The sequence below is a fragment of the Acomys minous genome, assembly GCF_964271855.1.
Source record: "Acomys minous genome assembly, chromosome: 8".
Taxonomy (NCBI): domain Eukaryota; kingdom Metazoa; phylum Chordata; class Mammalia; order Rodentia; family Muridae; genus Acomys; species Acomys minous.
In genome coordinates, this window is record NC_140489.1 from 33,253,676 (window position 1) to 33,272,555 (window position 18,880).

The 18,880-nt window shown below is 42.8% G+C and overlaps 1 protein-coding gene across 1 annotated transcript in view; it reads right to left on the reverse strand.

The window, feature by feature from the left end:
• Positions 1–18,485, reverse strand: part of PTGR2 (prostaglandin reductase 2) — a 31,684-nt gene extending 13,199 nt beyond the window's left edge. The window contains exons 1-5 of the mRNA XM_084792133.1: positions 18,336–18,485; positions 10,275–10,365; positions 7,399–7,517; positions 4,121–4,312; positions 889–1,059 (exon numbers count right to left, since the gene is read on the reverse strand). Of these exons, the coding sequence (XP_084648259.1) occupies positions 889–1,059; positions 4,121–4,312; positions 7,399–7,517; positions 10,275–10,311 (519 nt within the window). The 5' untranslated portion in view covers positions 10,312–10,365; positions 18,336–18,485. The remainder of the gene's footprint in view (positions 1–888; positions 1,060–4,120; positions 4,313–7,398; positions 7,518–10,274; positions 10,366–18,335) is intronic.
• Positions 18,486–18,880: the final 395 nt, after the last annotated feature.

The following is an 18,880-nucleotide window of genomic DNA, read 5'->3' on the forward strand; positions in this document are numbered from 1 at the left end:
AGGCAAGAGCACTTACTGCTCTTACTGGGTTCAGTTCCAAACACCAATACCAGGGGGCTTACAACCACTTGTAACTTCACTTCCAAGGGATCTGTCACACAAATATACAAGCAGATGCTCACACATAAATATCAAACAATAACAAATTTTGTTTTAATTAAAATTAAGTTTAGCCAGGTGTGGTAGTGCACACCTTTAAGCCCAACACTGGGGAGGCAGAGGCAGGTGTATCTCTGTGAGTTCAAGGCAAACCTGGTCTACAAAGGGAGTCTAGGATAGCCAGAGCTATTACAGAGAGAAACCTTATCTCAAAAAAACAAAACAAAACAAAAATGATTTTTATCTTTCATATATATACATCCTATATTATATCCAATATTATAATCAGCCACATTTCCATTTCCTAAACCCCCTATTTCCCCTAGAATTCCTTCTTCATCTTAACACGATCCACTCCTACTTTCATGTCTTAAAAAAAAAAACATTAAATTTAATTAGTACTGCTTGAATATACATGAGTGTGAGATTATTTGCTGGATCATGAGCAACTTACAAATGGCCAGTCCCTAGAATTAATTAATTACTTGTTGTGACAAAGTTCTATGTAGTCCAGGTTGGGCTTGAACTCACTAAGTAGCAAAGGATGACGTTGAACTTCTGATCTTCCTGCCTCCACTTCCTAAGTGCTGAGATTATAGGTGTGCATCACCATACCTATTTTATGTGGTGCTAGGGATCCAACCCAGAACTTCATGCATGCTAGGCAAACACCCTACCAACTGAGCTATGTCACCAGCTCTCGACATTTATTTTAAATTATAGGCATGTATTCTGTGATCTACTTGTGCCTTCTGTTTTAGAAGGTCAAGTCCGTTTTGGAAACTTTACCTGCCCAGCCAAAGATCCACAGGCACCTGCTGCCCCACTGACAACCATTGTCTGATTAGATCCAGCAGATATGTGACCTTTTTCCTGTACTCCAATCAAGGAAGTCAAGCCCGGCATACCTATAGCTCCAAGAAAATAGGAAAGATGTCCATCCACAAGTTGTGGGTCTACCTAAAATAAAAGACGAACATTTTAGACAACACTGATATTACAGTTTTATGCCATGAAATTAGAGAATTAAGGACTGAATAATGTTCCACCCAACTTCATATGTTAGCCTTCTATATCTCTGTAAATCTGGATCAAGACCTTTAAAGTAATATTTGAGGTTAAATAAGGTCATAAAGTTGAGAACCTAAGAAGGCACAGATACAACACCCCTCACTGCCAGGTAAGGGTATTTGGTGACACAGCAAGAGGGCATTTTCCTGCAAGCTGAGACCTTACCAGAAACTGAATTTTCTAGAACCTCAGTCTTAAGTTTTTAACCTTTATAAATAGGAAATGAGTCCCTATTGGTTAAGCCGCCCAAACTGGGTGGTGTTTTTTTAGTATTCCACAGTAAACCATTCTTTGGTCTTGTTAAAATCCCACCATGATTGTAAACAGTAGAAACAAATGAGAGCTAAGGGGATGGCTCAGAAAGGAAAGCACTTGCTTTGCAGTCCCAAGTATCTGAGTTTGACCTCCAGAAACCTTATAAAAATGCCAGGCATACTTTTTTTGCACTCCTAGTATTGGAAGAAGAGAGAAATGATTCCCACTGCGCACTGGCCCTCTAATATGGCGCAATCTCTGGTAGTGTCAGAGGAGGTAGACACCGCCCCTGAAGATGGTAGAAGGGGTAGAAGTACACCTTCCACATGTGTGCGCACACCCATGTGTGCTATATACAGCACAGACATACACACAATATATATGTGTGTGTGTGTATATATACATATACATACATACATATGCACCAAAAGAGAGAAATGCAATACTCTCTTTACATTAACAAAACCAACTTTAACAATTCTGTTTTGTTTGTTTTGATTTTTTTTTTTCAAGACAGGGTCTCTCTGTGTTAGCCTTGGCTGTCCTGCACTCACTCTGTAGACCAGGTTGGCCTTGAACTCACAGCAATCTGCTGCCTCTGCCTCCTGAGTGCTGGGATTAAAGGCGTGCACCACCATGCCCGGCTCTTGTTTTGATTTTTGAGACAGGGTTTCTCTGTGTGGCCTTGGCTGTTCTGGACTTGCTTTATAGACCAGGCTGGCCTTGAACTCACAGTGATTCTCCTGCCTCTGCCTCCCTGCGTGTGGGGATTAAAGGCTGACTTTAACAATTCTTATATAAACTTTGTGTGTGTGTGTGTGTGTGTTCCCAATGTGTATATGAATAAATAACTAATAGGAACACACAAGGCCAAGTATTAGGTCTTTAAATCTCTGAGCAATTCCAAAATAAACATTTTATAAAAGTAACTTTTATTTGCTTACTTTAAATGTCTTCTTGGGGTGGGGGTGGAGGGGGGTTAGAGAGATGGCTCAGTGGTTAAGAGCACTGCCTGCTCTTCCAAAGTACTGGGGTCCAATTCCCAGCATCCACATGGCAGCTCACAACTGTCTGTAACTCCAAGATCTGACACCCTTACACCAATGCACCTAAATTAAAATTAAAGAAAATTTTTAAAAAATGTTTCCTGGGGGGACTGTAGAAATGGCTCAGATGTTAAGAGCACTAGTTGCTCTTCCAAAGGTCCTGAGTTCAAATCCCAGCAACAACATGGTGGCTCACAGCAATCTATAATGAGATCTCCTGTCCTCTTCTGATGTACAGGTGTACATGCAGGCAAAATATTGTATACATAGTAAATAAATAAATCTTTTTTAAAAAATGTCTTCTTGGAGGCTGTCTGCTAACCCAGCCCTACCTAGTCCTGGAAGCTTCTATCCCCCATACAACCTAACCTAGGCCTAGGATGTTTTCAGCCTCTGAGACTTACTGCTGAACAAGCTCACCCTTTCTACCTCTGTCTGAACTCTGGTTGGCTAGTTTAACTCAGCTGTTCTGGCTCAAATTCCTCTCCTAACTGACTGATTCAAACTATCTCTGTCAGCTTCGGACTGAATTTTTCTGCTTGGCCTCAAACTAACTCTAGCAACTAGTTAGCAAACTAACTCTGGCTTCTTCTCAGTCTCTAGCTCATTCCGTTTTCACCAGTATGTAACTTGTTCTCTCTTGCACCTGTCTCAGTAAAACTCTCCCTGTGAACTGCCTCTGAATTCCACAAACTGACCTGCCACAAACTCAACTCCACTGCACTGCCTCTCAACTCACTCTCAACCAAACTGCCTGACCAGAACTGACTAGACTCAGAGATCTACATGCTTCTGTCTCTTGAGTGTTGGGATTGAAGGCATGCACCATCATGCCTAGACCTAAACTTTTCTTACCTGAAACCCACCTGTCTCCTGGGATTAAAGGTGTGTGTGTATTCCTTTAATACAGACCTAAAAGGTCTTTGGATATGATCTCTTGCCAGAGCAGCCATATTCTGAATTAAAATTCCTCTACAACATTTATCTAAAATTTCATTTGAATAGAAATAACGTAGGGCTTCCACAGCTGCAGCAGGAGTGGCAGCAATCAAAGCAGCCCACTGTGGAGAGAGCTCCGGCAGCCTGCCACAGGGACAGTAGCTGCCCCAAGCCACCTCTTGCGCTTGTTGTGCCTGTCATAGCAGAGATAGTGTGAAGGCCCACTGCCCACTCCCAAATACAGCCACAGCGACCTGATGCTGCTGCCCTGCCACAAAGGATCAGAGTTGTCCAATACAACCCCCAAGCGCTATGTCTAGCCCCCGAGCAGCAGGCCACTAAAACTTTTTTTTGTTTTTTTGTTTTTTGAGACAGGGTTTCTTTGTGTAGCCTTGGCTGTCCTGGGCTCACTTTGTAGACCAGGCTGTCCTTGAACTCACAGAGATCTGCCTGCCTCTGCCTCTTGAGTTCTTTATAGTATATATTCAAGATGATAATGTTCTCTAGTGAGGTCTGAAAGCCAACAGTAAAGAAAACAAAGGCTTTCCTCATTTTGGCATTATTATTTTTATTATTGACATTAATTGTTTTTATTTGTCATTATTATTCCACATTTTCTAAAAGAAATTTTCTAATAAAATGATATGAATACATAAATAAAAATATAAGAATAAAGAAAGGAAAATGGGAAAGCTTATGTTATACATCACCTTTTCAAGGCTGTTCCCGTCTAGAATTGCCTTAGTCTGCCAGGGCCAACTAAAAGACGTCACAAAATCGCCTTTAGCCAAATGTGTATGTTTGCTCTCTTCTATAATTCCAACACCTCCGCCATCAGCCACCTGAGACAGCTGCCATGGTGCTAAATAATCAGTGCCAGTCTCTTCATTCATCTTACAACGCTGGAGAAAAGGAAGCATTCATGAAGGCAGGTTTAATTTACCCAACTAAAAACATGTAAGTCTTGTTCTACCCCTTTCACTTTTTATTTCATGTGCATTGGTGTTTTGCCTGCAGGTATGTCTGTGTGCGTATGTCAGGTCCCCAGGAACAGGAGTTACAGACAGTTGCAAGCTGCCATGTGGCTGCTGGGAATTAAGCCCTGGTCCTCTGGAAGAGCAGCAATGCCTCTTAACCACTAAGCCATCACTCCCACCCCCCTTTTTTAAATCCTGCAAAAATTTGGCAAAACCATGTACCTACCTCTTTTTTTTTTTTGTTTTTTCAAGACAGGGTTTCTCTGTGTAGCCTTGGCTGTCCTGGACTCACTTTGTAGACCAGGCTGGCCTCGAACTCACAGCGATCCACCTGCCTCTGCCTCCCGAGTGCTGGGATTAAAGGCGCGCGCCACCATGCCTGGCTGTACCTACCTCTTACCAGTAGAGAAATACAACTAAAAAGAAAATGAGATCTGTTCTAATTTAATTGTAGTAATCAAAACAGTATGGTTCTGGTAAAAAAAAAAAAAAAAAAAAAAAAGACACATAAATAAGGCTGTTGAGATGGCTCAGCAGGTAAAGGCACTTGCCACCAAGCCTACTGGACAACCCGAGCTCAACCCCCGGGACCCACATGAGGAGAAAAGAACCAACTCTCAGAAGCTGTCCTCTGGGCTCCACGTATGCACCACAGCACTCGTGCATGAGCATATACGAGTGTCCACACAAACTCATGCACATAAATGTAATTTAAAATTTTTTAAATGAGTAGAATTCATTAAGGAAACCACCTAAAGGAAACCACCTTTTCCTTTTGGAAGTTTTTTTAAAAATCAATGCGAGGTGCAGTAATGTGTGTATGTGTGCAACTTCAGCACTGGTGGGGCTGGGAGCTGGAGCCAGGCAGGTCCTGGAGGCCTGCTCACCAGCCAGTGTGGCTGGATCACAACCTCCAGGTTCAGTGAGAGACCCTATCTCAAAACATAAAGGGGAGTGAGCCAGGGAGAAGTCTGATCCTTGGCAGAAGGAGAGAATTGACTCCAGAGCTGTTTTCTGACCTCTACAAGTACGCCACAGTATGTGCATGCCTGCACACAGATCACACATATACTGATTTAAAAAATAAAGTGTTGACAATCAGCTGAGCGGGCATGGTGGCTCATCTCTGTACTGCAGCACTGGGAAAGCTGAGGCAGGAGGGCACTGTAAGTTTGAGGCTAGCTGAGTTACAGCGACATCTTGTCTCCACTATAAATAAATAAACAAGTTGACCGTAAGAGAGTTTACTTCTAGAGTCAAACCTTTTTTTTTTAAGAGTCAAATCTTATTCCATTAATATGTGTGTGTGTATCCAAAAATGCTTTGCATATTACAGTGGCAGTAAGTTTGGAATGAGGCAAGCATGAGTCTGTGTGTTTCTGGTTGGTTTGTTTTTAGATTTAATGTTATTTTTTGCTATGAAGGAATGTTTTGCCTGCATGTATGTATGTACACCATGTGTGTGTCTGGTGCCTAAGAAGTTCAGAAGAGGAAACTGGACCCTGCAACTGGAGTTAGATATGGTTGTGAGCTACCATATGGGCGCTGGGAATAGAATGTGAGTCCTCTGCAATAGCAGTAATTGCTCTGAACTGCTGAGCCATCTCTTTAGCCCCAAATAATGCAATTTTAAGATGCTCAAATGCTCTGGGTAGATATTTTCTTTAAAGAAGACCTACAAATGACCAATAAACACATGGGAATATACTCAAAATTAACCATGAAGAAAAAGAAAAAAAAAATTCAACCCACAGTGAGATACTTCTTCACACCAAGTAGAATGTCTATAATAAAAAAGACTAATGTGGGGCTGGAGAGATGGCTCAGAGGTTAAGAGCACTGCCTGCTCTTCCAAAGGTCCTGAGTTCAATTCCCAGCCAACCACAGAGTGGCCCATAAACATCTATAATGAGATCTGGTGCCCTCTTCAGGCAAAACACAGCATACATAATAAATCTTTTTTGTTTGTTTGTTTGTTTTTTGAGACAGAATTTCTCTGTGTAGCCCTAGCTGTCCTGGACTCACTTTGTAGAGCAAGCAGGCCTCAAACTCACAGAGATCTGCCTGTCTCTGCCTCCCGAGTGCTGGGATTACAGGCCTGCGCCAACACGCCTGGCTAAATAAATAAATCTTAAAAAAAAAAAAAAAAAAAGAGACCAATGTTAGTGGTATTGTGGAAAGGTGATGATCTTCTTTGCTGCTGACAGTATTGTAATACATTGTCAGCACTTTGGAAAACTATCCAGTAGTTCCTAGGTATCTCCAGGGACATAGCAAAACAAACGAAAGCAGTCTACATAAACATTTGTACCAAGTGTTCATAGCGTTACCATGATTGCCTAATTATGAGCCAACCAAGGCGTATGTGATAGTGTCAGAGCAAAGCATGGCGGTCAGAGGATAATGAACAGAAGTTGGGTCTCTCCTTCCACATGTGGGTTCTGGGGCTCAATCTCAGGCTGTGGGGCTGACAACAAACACCTTTAGTCCCAGAGCTATCTCACTGCCCCATAAGGGGATTTTTCACACTATTTTACTACCTTCATTTAAAGCTTTACTTACAATTAGCAAGTAACCTGGCCATTTAAAGAACCTCATTAACCACATGAACTATTGGAAATTCATTGTTCTACAGTGGTTTTTGTTTGTTTGTTTGTTTTCTGTGGGTTTGTTGTTGTTGAAGTTTTTTGTTTTTGTTTGAGAAAGGAGCTCACTGTACAGCCTTGGTTGTCCTGGAACTATGTAGGCCAGGCTAGCCCTGAGTTTATAGATTCTCCTGCTCTGCCTCCAGTTGCTAGGACCAAAGGTACGCACCAGCACACTGGGTTTACAGTATTCTTTAATAGCACCAATGAATGAAAATAGAAGTAATTTATAATTCACAGATGTAAAGGCATGAATTCTCAAATATTTATTAGTCATATAGAAAGCACAATAAAATTCTGATACAACAGCACTGAAATACAAAAGCAGACTTATTTTCCACCAACTTACAACATCCTGCTTCTTACCATGTAAGGATCCACAGAGAGATACAGAGTTCTAACTCGAACCTGTCCTTCCTTGATGGTATCTGGTAAACTGACTTCTTCCGTCCTGAAATTCTCTGCCACTGGATTTCCATTTTTCCCTAAGTTTTCAAGCAAAAATATAAAATTAAAAAGTTTTGTTTTTGTTTTTAAAGACAGTCTCACTATGTAGTCTTGGCTAAGTTCTCCAAATATAGATCAGGCTGGCCTCCAACTCAGAGGTCCACCTACCTCTGCCTCCCATGCCTTCGGAAAGAAAGTTACTTTCTCAGACATTTATTATTTTCTAAATAATACCATAGGATTTAAAGTGCTCCTTTTTAACTCATCAAGAGTAACTCAGCATAAATTTTCAAACAGGCACTCGGGAGGCAGAGGCAGGTGGATTGCTGTGAGTTCGAGACTAGCCTGGTCTACAAAGTGAGTTCAGGACAGCCAAGGCTACACAGAGAAACCCTGTCTCGAAAACAACAACAACAACAACAAAAGTTTTTCAAACAGTTCCCAACACTCTTGATTGTACGTTCTGAAATACTCTTAAAAACCTTTAATTAGCCAGGGGGTGGTGGTGCACGCCTTTAACCTCAGCACTCGGGAAGCAGAGGCAGGAGAATCTCTATGAGTTCAAGGCAAGCCTGGTCTACAAAGTGAGTCCAAGACAGCCAGAGAAATGTTATCTCAAAAACAACAACAACAACAACAAAACTTCTAATTAAAAAAAAAAAAAGATGAGCTGGAAAGATGGCTTATCTGCTCCTCCAAAGGTCCTGAGTTCAATTCCCAGCAACAACATGGTGTCTGACAACCATCTATAATGGAATCTGGTGTCCTCTTCTGGCCTGCAGGTGTATGTGCAGTCTGAAACACTATGTACATAATAAATAAATAATTCGGTGGGCCTGGAGGCCCACGCCTTTAACGCCAGCACTTGGGAGGCAGAGGCAGGAGGATCCTGATGAGTTCGAGGCCAGCCGGGTCTACAAATGCAATAGGACAGCCAAGGCTACCCAGGTTTTTTTGTCTCAAAAAATGCAAAAAATTTTTAAAAAAAATAAAAATAAAAAAGAAAAGAAAAAGAAAAACCAAAATAATAATAATAATAATCATCATCATCATCATCTTTTAAATATATATATTTTGCTGGGCTTGGTGGTGCATGCCTTTAATCCCAGCAGAGGCAGAGGCAGGCAGATCGTTGTGAGTTCGAGGCCAGCCTGGTCTACAAAGCAAGTCTAGGACAGCCAAGGCTACACAGGAAACCCTGTCTCAGAAAAAACAAAAACAAAAAACAAAAACAAACCAAAAAACAAACAAGATTCCTTTTCAAACTGACAGGACTCTGAATGTGGAAACACCCCTCTCGTGTGTTCTTAGAGGTCTGGGACATACATTTCTAACGCAGCACTTAGTAGCAGAGGGAGTGGACTCTGAATTTGAGGCCATGCTGGTCTACATGCTGAGACCTTCTAAAAATATAAGAGAAGGAGGGAGGACAGGGCTGGGGGTAAAGGGGCTGGGGTGGGTCACAGATGGCTCAGTGGTTAAGAGCACCTGCTGATCTTCTAGGACCTGGGGGTTTGATTCCCAGCACCTATATAGCTGCTAACAACTATCTATAACTCAAGTCCCAGGGGATCCAACGCCCTCTTCTGGCTTCCATGGGCACTGCATGCACATGGTGCACAGATACACATGTAGGCAAAATCCCTATACACAAAATAAATTCTCAAAAAAAAAATTGAACTCAACCTTTTAATTATGGAATTAAAATTTAAGAAGTTAACAGAAAAGCCAAAATAAAAATCAGGTTTTTAAGAAACAAGCAGAGACTTATATGAACATTTATTAGCTTTTTAATGTATATTTATGTATTTTTTTAAATGTAGGAGTGCTCTGTCTGCGTGTACATGCCAAAAAAAGGGCATCAAATCCCTTTATAGATGGCTGTGGGAACTGAATTCAGGACCTCTCCAAGAACAGCCAGTGCTCTAAACCGCTGAGCCATTTCACCATACCTTGTTTTTTTTTCTGTGTGTGTGTGTGTATGTGTGTGTGTGTGTGTGTGTTCTAAAAGTCTTAAAAATAAGGTTACTAGAAACTTTGAGGTATGAGAAAAATGGTCAAGCAGAAGATATCACTGCAGTCTTGAATTATGTTTAACACAAGCAAACTTCCTTTCAAGAACTATCTGATTTCCAAGGTAGGATCCAATGCAAAGATTTCTAAACTGTGATTCAGGTAGATATCAGTATTGACATAGGAGGGTATGTGAAACATAAAATAGGAAAGCAAATTTTAAGAATCAGATATACCCACAAGGAAAATAAATCCCAAATTATACACTGTAAATATAACCTTTCAAATACTATGATTCAAATTGCCTTGAAAAGTTAATATCTAAAAACTGAATATGACATTGTTTAAAACATCTCCTCTAGTCTATTTTTTTTAAGACAGGGTTTCTCTGTGTAGTCCTGGATGTCCTGAACTCGATCTGTAGACCAGGCTGGCCTCCAATTCAGAGATTCAAATTTACTAGTCTTAATTTATTTTACTGCCTTAGTTTAGTACACTTACTTTGTGTTAATTTTTTTAAAAGATTTATTTATTTATTTTATGTGTGTGAGTGCTCTATCTTCATGTGTATAAGCAGGCCAGAAGACGGCATCAGATCCCATTGCAGATAGTTGTGAGCCACCATGTGGTTGCTGAGAATCGAACTCAGGACCTCTGGAAGAGCAGTCAGCGCTCTTAACTGCTGAGCCATCTCTCCAGCCCCATGTTAGTTTTTATTCTTCCATGTGCAGTTATAGTTACCAGACATCATAACTGCTCATTTACTACAGAAAAATACATACCAGGTCGGGAATTCAGTACCACTCTTTGTATAATCATCTCTCTATTCGTGCAATGGGCTTCTATGAACAAGACTTCTATATAAAATAATTCCTATAATTAGAAAAAAATCATTAGAAAGATATTAAGTATTCCCTTTTTTGTTTGTTTTGTTTTATTTTGTTTTTCGAGACAAGGTTTCTCTGTGTAGCCTTGGCTGTCCTGAACTCACTTTAGACCAGGCTGGCCTCGAACTCACAGTGATCCACCTGCCTCTGCCTCCCAAGTCCTGGGATTAAAGGCATGTGTCACCACCACCCAACAAGTATTCAATTTTTTGAAATTAAAAATCCACTTATGCTTCTGAGTGGAGGGGAAAAATCATACCTACAAGCGTAAAAAGGGGCTAGAGAGAAGGCTCCAGAGGTAAGACCACTGGCTGATCTCACAGAAATCAAGTGTAGTTCCCAGCACTCACATGGCAGCTCACAACTCCAGGACCAGGGATCAGACACCCTCTGCTGGTCTCCTCAGGTACTACATGCATGTGGTATTCACACATTCGTAGCCAAAACACCCACACACATGAACTAAAAACAGCAGAATCTAAAAAATACTCTCCTGTCAGTTTATCTCAAAGTAAACATATGGAGGAAACCAATGAAATCCAATTAGAATTCTTAGCTAATAGGAACAAATTCACTAAAGACTAAAAAGGAAAAAATGGGGCTGGAGAAATGGCTCAGCAGTTAAGAGCACTGGCTGCTCTTCCAGAGGTCCTGAGTTCAATTCCCAGCAACCACATGGTGGCTCACAACCATCTATGAGAGCTGGTGCCCTCTTCTGGCCTGCAGGTGTACATGCAGGCAAAGCACTGGATACATAATAAGTAATAAATAAATCTTTTTTAAAAAGGGGTGGTAGATGACTTTATCTTGGATAATTCTGGAACATTCATCTTTATACCATCAGAATTAAGTATCTTACTAAGGCTTAATTAAAAACAAAAACAAAAGCTGGGTGTGGTGGCATGCACCTGTAATCCCAGCACTCAGAGGCAGAGACAGGTGGATCACTGTAAGTTTGAGGCCAGCCTGTTCTACAAAGTGAGTCTAGGACAGCCAAGGCTACATAAAGAAACCCTGTTTCATAAAAACCAAAACCCAAACCAAACAAAACTGGAGCTGCAGAGATGGCTCAGCGGTTAAGAGCACTGTCTGTTCTTCCAAAGGTCCTGAGTTCAATTCCTACAACCACATGGTGGCTCACAACCATCTATTATGAGATCTGGTGCCCTCTTCTGGCCTGCAGGCAACACATGCAAGCAGAACATGGTCTAAATAAATAAATAAATAAATAAATCTAAATAAAGGGGGGGAACTAAAAAAAAAAAAAACTATTTCCTATTCCTCAGAAATAGGTAGTCATTCAAGCTATAAATATAAAAAGTACTAACCTAGGAGCTGACATGTAACTCAGCAGTAAATCACTAGCCCCACCTATGTCCAGCCTGGATGGGATCCCAGATTCCACAAAACAAAAATCTTAGCAAGATGGCTCAGCAGGTAAAGGCTTCCGATGCCAAGCTTAATGACCTGAATTTTATTTCCAGGACACACATAGTGGAAAGAAAGAACTGACTTCCAGTTTTCCTTTGATTGCCACATGTGCCATGCATGCACATGGACCTGACACACACACAAAAAATACATTTAAAAGTTGTTTTGGCCAGGCGGTGGTGGCACACGCCTTTAATCCCAGCACTCAGGAGGCAGAGGCAGGTGGATCACTGTGAGTTCGAGGCCAACCTGGTCTACAAAGTAAATCCAGGACAGCCAAGGCTAACATAGAGAGACCCTGTCTTGAAAAACAAAAACAAAAGAGTTGTTTTGTTTCCACCCCCCACACCCCAGACAGGGTTTCTCTGTATAGCCTGGCCATCCTGGACTCTCTCTAGCCTTGGCTATCCTGGACTCATTTTGTAGGCCAGACTGGCCTAGGACTTACAGAGATCCATCTGCCTCTGCCTCATGAGTGCTGAGATTAAAGGCATAGGGTCGGATATCAAGCCGGGCGGAGCATTTTCTTAATTCGTGACTGATGTCATCTCTGGGCATCAGCTCCTGTCTCCAGGTTCTGCCCTATGTAAGTTCCTGTCCTCACTGCTTCAGATGATGAACTCATGGAAGTATGAGCAAAATAAACCCTTTCTTCCCATACTTGCTTTTTGGTCATGGTTTTTCATCATAGCAATCAATAGTAACCCAAACTGAGACAGATAGTTTTGCTGAGTATAAAAGTAAATACATCAAGGGCTAGAGAGATGGCTCAGAGCTGCTCTCCCAGAGGACCTAGGTGTGATTCCCAGTTATCCATATGGTGGCTCACAACCATCTCTAGCTCCAGTGTCAGGTAATCCAATGCCCTTTTCTGGCTGCCAAGTGAACCAAGCATGCACATGGGGCACAGACATACAGAACACCCATACACATAAAATAAAAATACTTTTTTATAAAGTAGTATGTCAAAGCATGCTTTTTGTTTCTATAGCACTGTAACTGAACTCAATGCCTTGTTCATAACACTCTCTGAGCTCCATGACTAGCCCCTTAAAAATGGCTCAATTGTTTAAGGCCAGTCTTACAAATAAAATATTTATGTTGAGACAGCCTACCCATGTTGCCCAGAATGGCCTCAACCATGCAGTCCTCCTGCCTCAGCCTCCCAAGTAGATAGGATTATAGGCACACACTATCACATCCATGTACATCAAAGAAATTCATGTAGAAAAGCCAAAAGTTAAATGAAGGATGAATTTTTCTGAGTTTATAATTTGAGCTAGCAAACGAAGCGAACTGACTTTTCAGTTCTGGCATTGATTGCTTTGCTTCATCAGTAAAAATAACGTCAAACCCTTAATGTGCGCAACGCTGTTGTAGATAATACATATATACGGGGTCTAACTTAACCACCTAACAGTATTAGCCCCCCATCTGTGTGCCTGTGGATGCACATGCATGAATGCACACTAGTGTGCATACGTCACGGTGCTCAGGACAGATCAAAGGACAGCTCTTGGGAATTTGTTCTCTTCTGTCACCTTGCAGGATGCAGGGATTGAACACAGGCCACCAGATCTTTGAGTACCACCCCTAGCTACCGAGTCATCTCAAAGGCCACACCGCCATCCCAAAGATGAGGCAACTGCATCTTGGAGGGCCTAAGCGCAGAACCTGAAGTGATGGAGGCAATTCAAGCCTAACTGTCTGACTCCGGACAGCCAAACTCCTTACCACTTCAACAAAACTTTGCATGCTGCATGTTTAAGTTGGAAATTAAACTGAACAGGCAAATAGGATTTGCTGATTTTTCCTGCTCATTTGTGACGACTTGCTTAATTAGTATTTACACAGATATGGCTATTTACAGATAACTTTTGCAAAGATTCCATTACCACTGTTTGCAACAAAGTTATAGACAAACACAATCAGTATCCCTGAGCTCTTCACCCAGAGAGTCAACTGTAGACTGAAAGTATTATTTAAAAAAAAAAAAAAAAAAAAAAACCTGAGGCTGGAGAGATGGCCCAGTGGTTATGACAGGCACTGTCTGCTCTTCCAAAGAACCCAGGTTCAAAGGTACACAGACATATTGCTACCTCAACCCTCCTCCAGCACTCAACCCACAGAAGAACAATTCTACTTTCTCTGTTTGCTTCTTTGTTTTGTTTTCAGTCAGGGTCTCATTAGGTAGGCCTGGCTGTCCTGAACACTCTATGTATACAAAGCTGGCTTCAAACTCACAGAGATCTACCTACCACCACACCCAGCCCAGTTCTGTTCTTCCTCACCCCTTTCCATTTGTCAAGACAGGGTTTCTGTATAGCCTTGGCTGTCCTGGACTCCCTTTGGAGACCAGGCTGGCCTTGAACTCCCAGTGATCCTCTGCCTCTGCCTCCGGAGTGCTGGGATTCAAGGTGTGCACCACCAACACCTTGCTCCCAATTCTGTTCTTTTTTTTGGGGGGGGGGGGGGGTTTCGAGACAGGGTTTCTCTATGTAGCCTTGGCTGTCCTGGACTCGCTTTGTAGGCCAGGCTGGCCTCAAACTCACAGCTATCCGCCTGCCTCTGCCTCCCAAGTGCTGGGATTAAAGGCGTGCGCCACCACGCCCAGCTCCCAATTCTGTTCTTAATCAAGAATTAAGAATGAAGTATCAGGACTGAAGAGGTGGGCTCAGGTGTTAAGATCATTTGCTGCTCTCGCACAAGACATGGGTTCGGTTCCTAACAAGCAATGGTGGCTCACAACTATTTATAACTGAGTTCCAGAGGACCCAGCGCCCTCTTCTGGACTCTTTGGACACTAGGCATGTACTTGATGCACAGCATGCAGGCAAACACTCATACACATAATAATTTTTTAAATGCTGTGTTTAGGACTGGAGCCACAGCTTAGTGGTACAGCACTTGCCTGTCACGTATGAGGTCCTTGGCTTAAAACCTAGAACCCAAAGAGGTAAAAGAACTAAATGTCGAGCCGGGAGTGGTGGCACAGGCCTTTAATCCCAGCACTAGGGAGGCAGAGGCAGGCGGATCGCTGTGAGTTCGAGGCCAGCCTGGTCTACAAAGTGAGTCCAGGACAGCCAAGGCTACACAGAGAAACCCTGTCTCGAAAAACAAAAAAAAACAAAAAACAAAAACAAAAACAAAAACTAAATGTCTGGGGCTGGAGAGATGGCTCAGCATTTAAGAGCACTGACTACTCTTCCAGAGGACCAGGGTTCAATTCCCAGCACCCACATGGCAGTTCACAACTGTCTGTAACTCCAAGATCTGACACCTTCACACAGACATACATGCAGGCAAAATATAAATTATTTTTTAAAAGAACTAAGTATCTGATGTTGTAACATTTAGTAAGACAGGATGAAGAATACAGAAATACACCCTACTCCTTTGATTTCTCTAATGTACATACACACTGATCATCTCACAGGTGGCAGCAGAAATAGCTAGTTGCTTTCAAATTCACTATTTCCTTTGGGATACAATTCATCAGCATGAAATAGTTTCCTGATTTCCCTTAAAGCAAATCCCATTTTCATCCTGTTTCACTCAAAATTCCTTCAGTTAAGTTTCTATAGCAACATAACGCTACCGCATTTTTAACAGAACCGACAGCACAGGTAACTCCTTATTTATCCTATAACACCCAGTGCTGAGTCAGACTGCAGCCTTGTGGCTGTGTCCACAGTCATGACCAGAAGCAGGATTCCAGGGTCACACCCTGCACTTGGGGTCTCTCATTCCTTCCTATTTCGTGTTGTTATTGCTTTGTCCCTTCACTCTTGTGTGGACAATGTCCGACTGGCCCCTCAGTCTTATCTGCCTTGTTCTTCTATTTTTCCCCCTCTGATTTGAAAATGATAGGTACATTTAGAGGCCCAAGGAGATTCAGTTTTCTCTCTCTTTACCCCATTATTAGGGACTGCACTCAGATCCTGGCACACAGGAGGCAAATGCTCCAATTCCTGGAGGGAGGGAGGAGTCTTTAAATCTTGCTTCATCACATCGTTTGGTCTGTGGAGAACTTTTTTTAGATAGGGCTGCTAGGTGTTCAAATTCCCGAGTTCTAGTGCTTCCCTTGCCTCAACCTACCACTGGCTGCGGCGGCGATATCTCATCACACCCAACCAAAGATAGTTTCTATGAAATCACTATATATAGATATCACATAAAAAGTAAAAAAGCAAGTTTATTCAGCTACAGTTGGCCAGGCTGTCCTTGCGTACAATTAATTGTACTATGATGGCTAAACTTGCTATCAAAAAAGTGTTTCCAAGGTGCCTGGGTTTCTCTTCTTGTTGCTCTGATAAGATACCCCGATGAGAGCAACTTATTGGAGAAGAGGTTTGTTTTGGCTCACAGTTGAAGGGTGTTAAGTCCATCATGGATTATTCAGGGATTCTGGACCCTGCCAAGTTGACAATAGTGTTAACTGTCACACAAGCTTCGTATTTGTTCTCTACTTTCAGCATTATGGTTTATTTCTCTAGAAATATGCATAAGAGACAAGTTTGATGCTTCCCACCTGTAATCCCAGCACGTGAGGGGCAGAGGCAAGAGGACTGAGGTCCCAGCCTGGGATACAAGAGGCCTGTCTCAGGAAAACAAAACAGGCCGGGCGTGGTGGTGCACACCTTTAACCCCAGCACTCAGGAAGCAGAGGCAGGTGGATCACTGTGAGTTTGAGGCCAGCCTGGTCTACAAAGAAAGTCCAGGACAGCCAGGGTTACACAGAGAAACCCTGTCTTGAAAAACCAAAAAGAAAAAAAACAAAAAAAAAAAAAAAAAGAAAAGAAAAGAAAACATGCTGGGCATGGCAATACACGCCACCTTCAATCTCAGCACTCAGGGAGGAACCACAGAAAGAAATGACTGTGATTTGTCAGGTCTGCCTAAATACTGCTTGTCATCATGAAAAGCGAGCTATTATAGTTCCCCCTTTCTGTTTTAAGTCAGAAATCTTCACCTGCCAAATATAATTAATTGATGAAGGATAACTGCACTGTCTCTCAACACAACAATCATCACACTCAAATTATACAGGCTTTCCCTAGATTGGAACCTCAGTACCACAGAAACAAAAACCCTGATTTACAAATTATCCATTAAAAACAAAACAAAACATCAAATTCAAGATTTCAAGGGCAGTGGGTTAAGAGGTGGAGGTGGGGTCAACCCCAGCAAATCCCATTTGCCTGTTAAACTAAGTGGGTTTCTAATTGGTGCAACTATTCCAAAATAATGCTACCAAAAGATATGGTCCGATGACAGCCATAAAAATATGTCTTGAAGCCCGGCAGGGTGGCACACATCTATAAAACCAGCACTTGAGGAGGCAGAGGCAGACGGATCTCTGTGAGTTTGAGGCCAGCCTGGTCTACAAAGCAAGTCCAGGACAGCCAGGCTACACAGAGAAAGTCTGTCTCCAAAACCAAAACTATATTTACACACACACACACACACACACACATATCTCAAGTGTATAGCAGACTAATGTAAGGGAAAAGCACACTAACTTCACAAAAGCAGACATGTTCTGTTTCTAGCCAAGTGGGACCTTAGACAAGTCTTCTCACCTTATTCCCTGAATGTACCCAGGTGCAATCCCAATTATAGGGATGGCAAGTTCAAGGCTAGCCTGGACAAATCAGTAACAGCCTGTCTCAAAATAGACATGAGAACAGGCGGCAATACGGCCAGAAGTAAACATTTGCCTAGCAAGCATAGGTATGGGGTGGGATTTGATATTGAGTTCAGTTCCCAGTACAGAAAAAAAAAAAAGACATTAATTAGCTTGCTTAAATACAACTCCTTCCTCAAACACCACCACCATGAAGTTGCAAATGTCCTCTCCTCACAGAAGGAAAGATGGTTGAATGACTTGTCCAAGGTCTCACAACTCGCACTCATACTTGAACGCATTCTAACATACCATTTTTACATGAGCTTCCTAATACGATGCTGTGGGGTCGAACCCAGACCCCTGATGCCTTTTTGTTTTTGTTGGTTTTCAAGGCAGGGTCTCTTTGTGTAACCTTGGCTGCCCTGGACTCACTTTGTAGACCCAGGCTGGCCTCCAACTCACATCGATCCTCCTGCCTCGTCTCCTGAGATCTGGGGGGTGCGCCACCACGCCCGGCCCCAATACCTTTTTTAAAAAAGGTGTTTCTCCGTATTTTGTTCAACCATTCTGCCACAAAGGGTTCCGCGGACCTTCCCTTTGCCCTCTCTGCCACCATGTGAGACTACCTACCTACATGGCTCTTTCCTGCCTGAGAAACCCAACCTTCCCCTACGGCTCCTACCACCAACCTCTGTCGCAGAAATTACTAATAATCTGCCCAGAATCCCGAACCGACTCCCTAGAGAATAAAGACGCCTGTCCGCTTTTTTACGTGACCTAAGCACACCCCCTTATGTGTTGGCACAAAACAGGTACTCAATAGATGTTCAAATCTGAAGCAGTCATGCCCAAACTTCATGCTGTTTACCCTAAGAATTCTTAATAACGAAGAGCACCTGTTGCTGGGCATTCCCTAGTCTAGCGTTCCAAGCTATACCGCCGGCGTGGCCAGGAGCTCGGTGAGGACGCCCACGGGTCACCCTGCCTCGGAGTTTCCTCCTTTCCTTTGGGCTTCTCCCAACTTCCGGTGCCCGGGCGCCTGCGCGTCCGGCCGCTTGAGATCTCGCAGGATTTGATCACCAGGGACGGGCTCACTGGCTGCGCGACCTTAGCCCCCGCCCCCAGGACCACACCGCGCAAGCGCAGGATTAATTCTTGCTCCGTTCCGCATCCCAGGGCCGATTTTGAAGCTTAGACTCCATCCCTTAGTCTCCATGGTTGGTGAGAGCGAAGAAATACAGGACACTTCACTAGTCTAGGCAAGGGGTGTGCATAAATGAATCCTCACTGGGGCCCCGTGGCCGCCCCTGCTGTCCGTACTCAGCAAATTGTTTAACTTTGACCTCAAGTCCCACGTGTCCTCCTCTGCTCCCCACGGCTTGGCATGGTTTAGACAGGCGCTCTGACAATGACCTACAGCCCCAGCCTCTAGAAGACATTT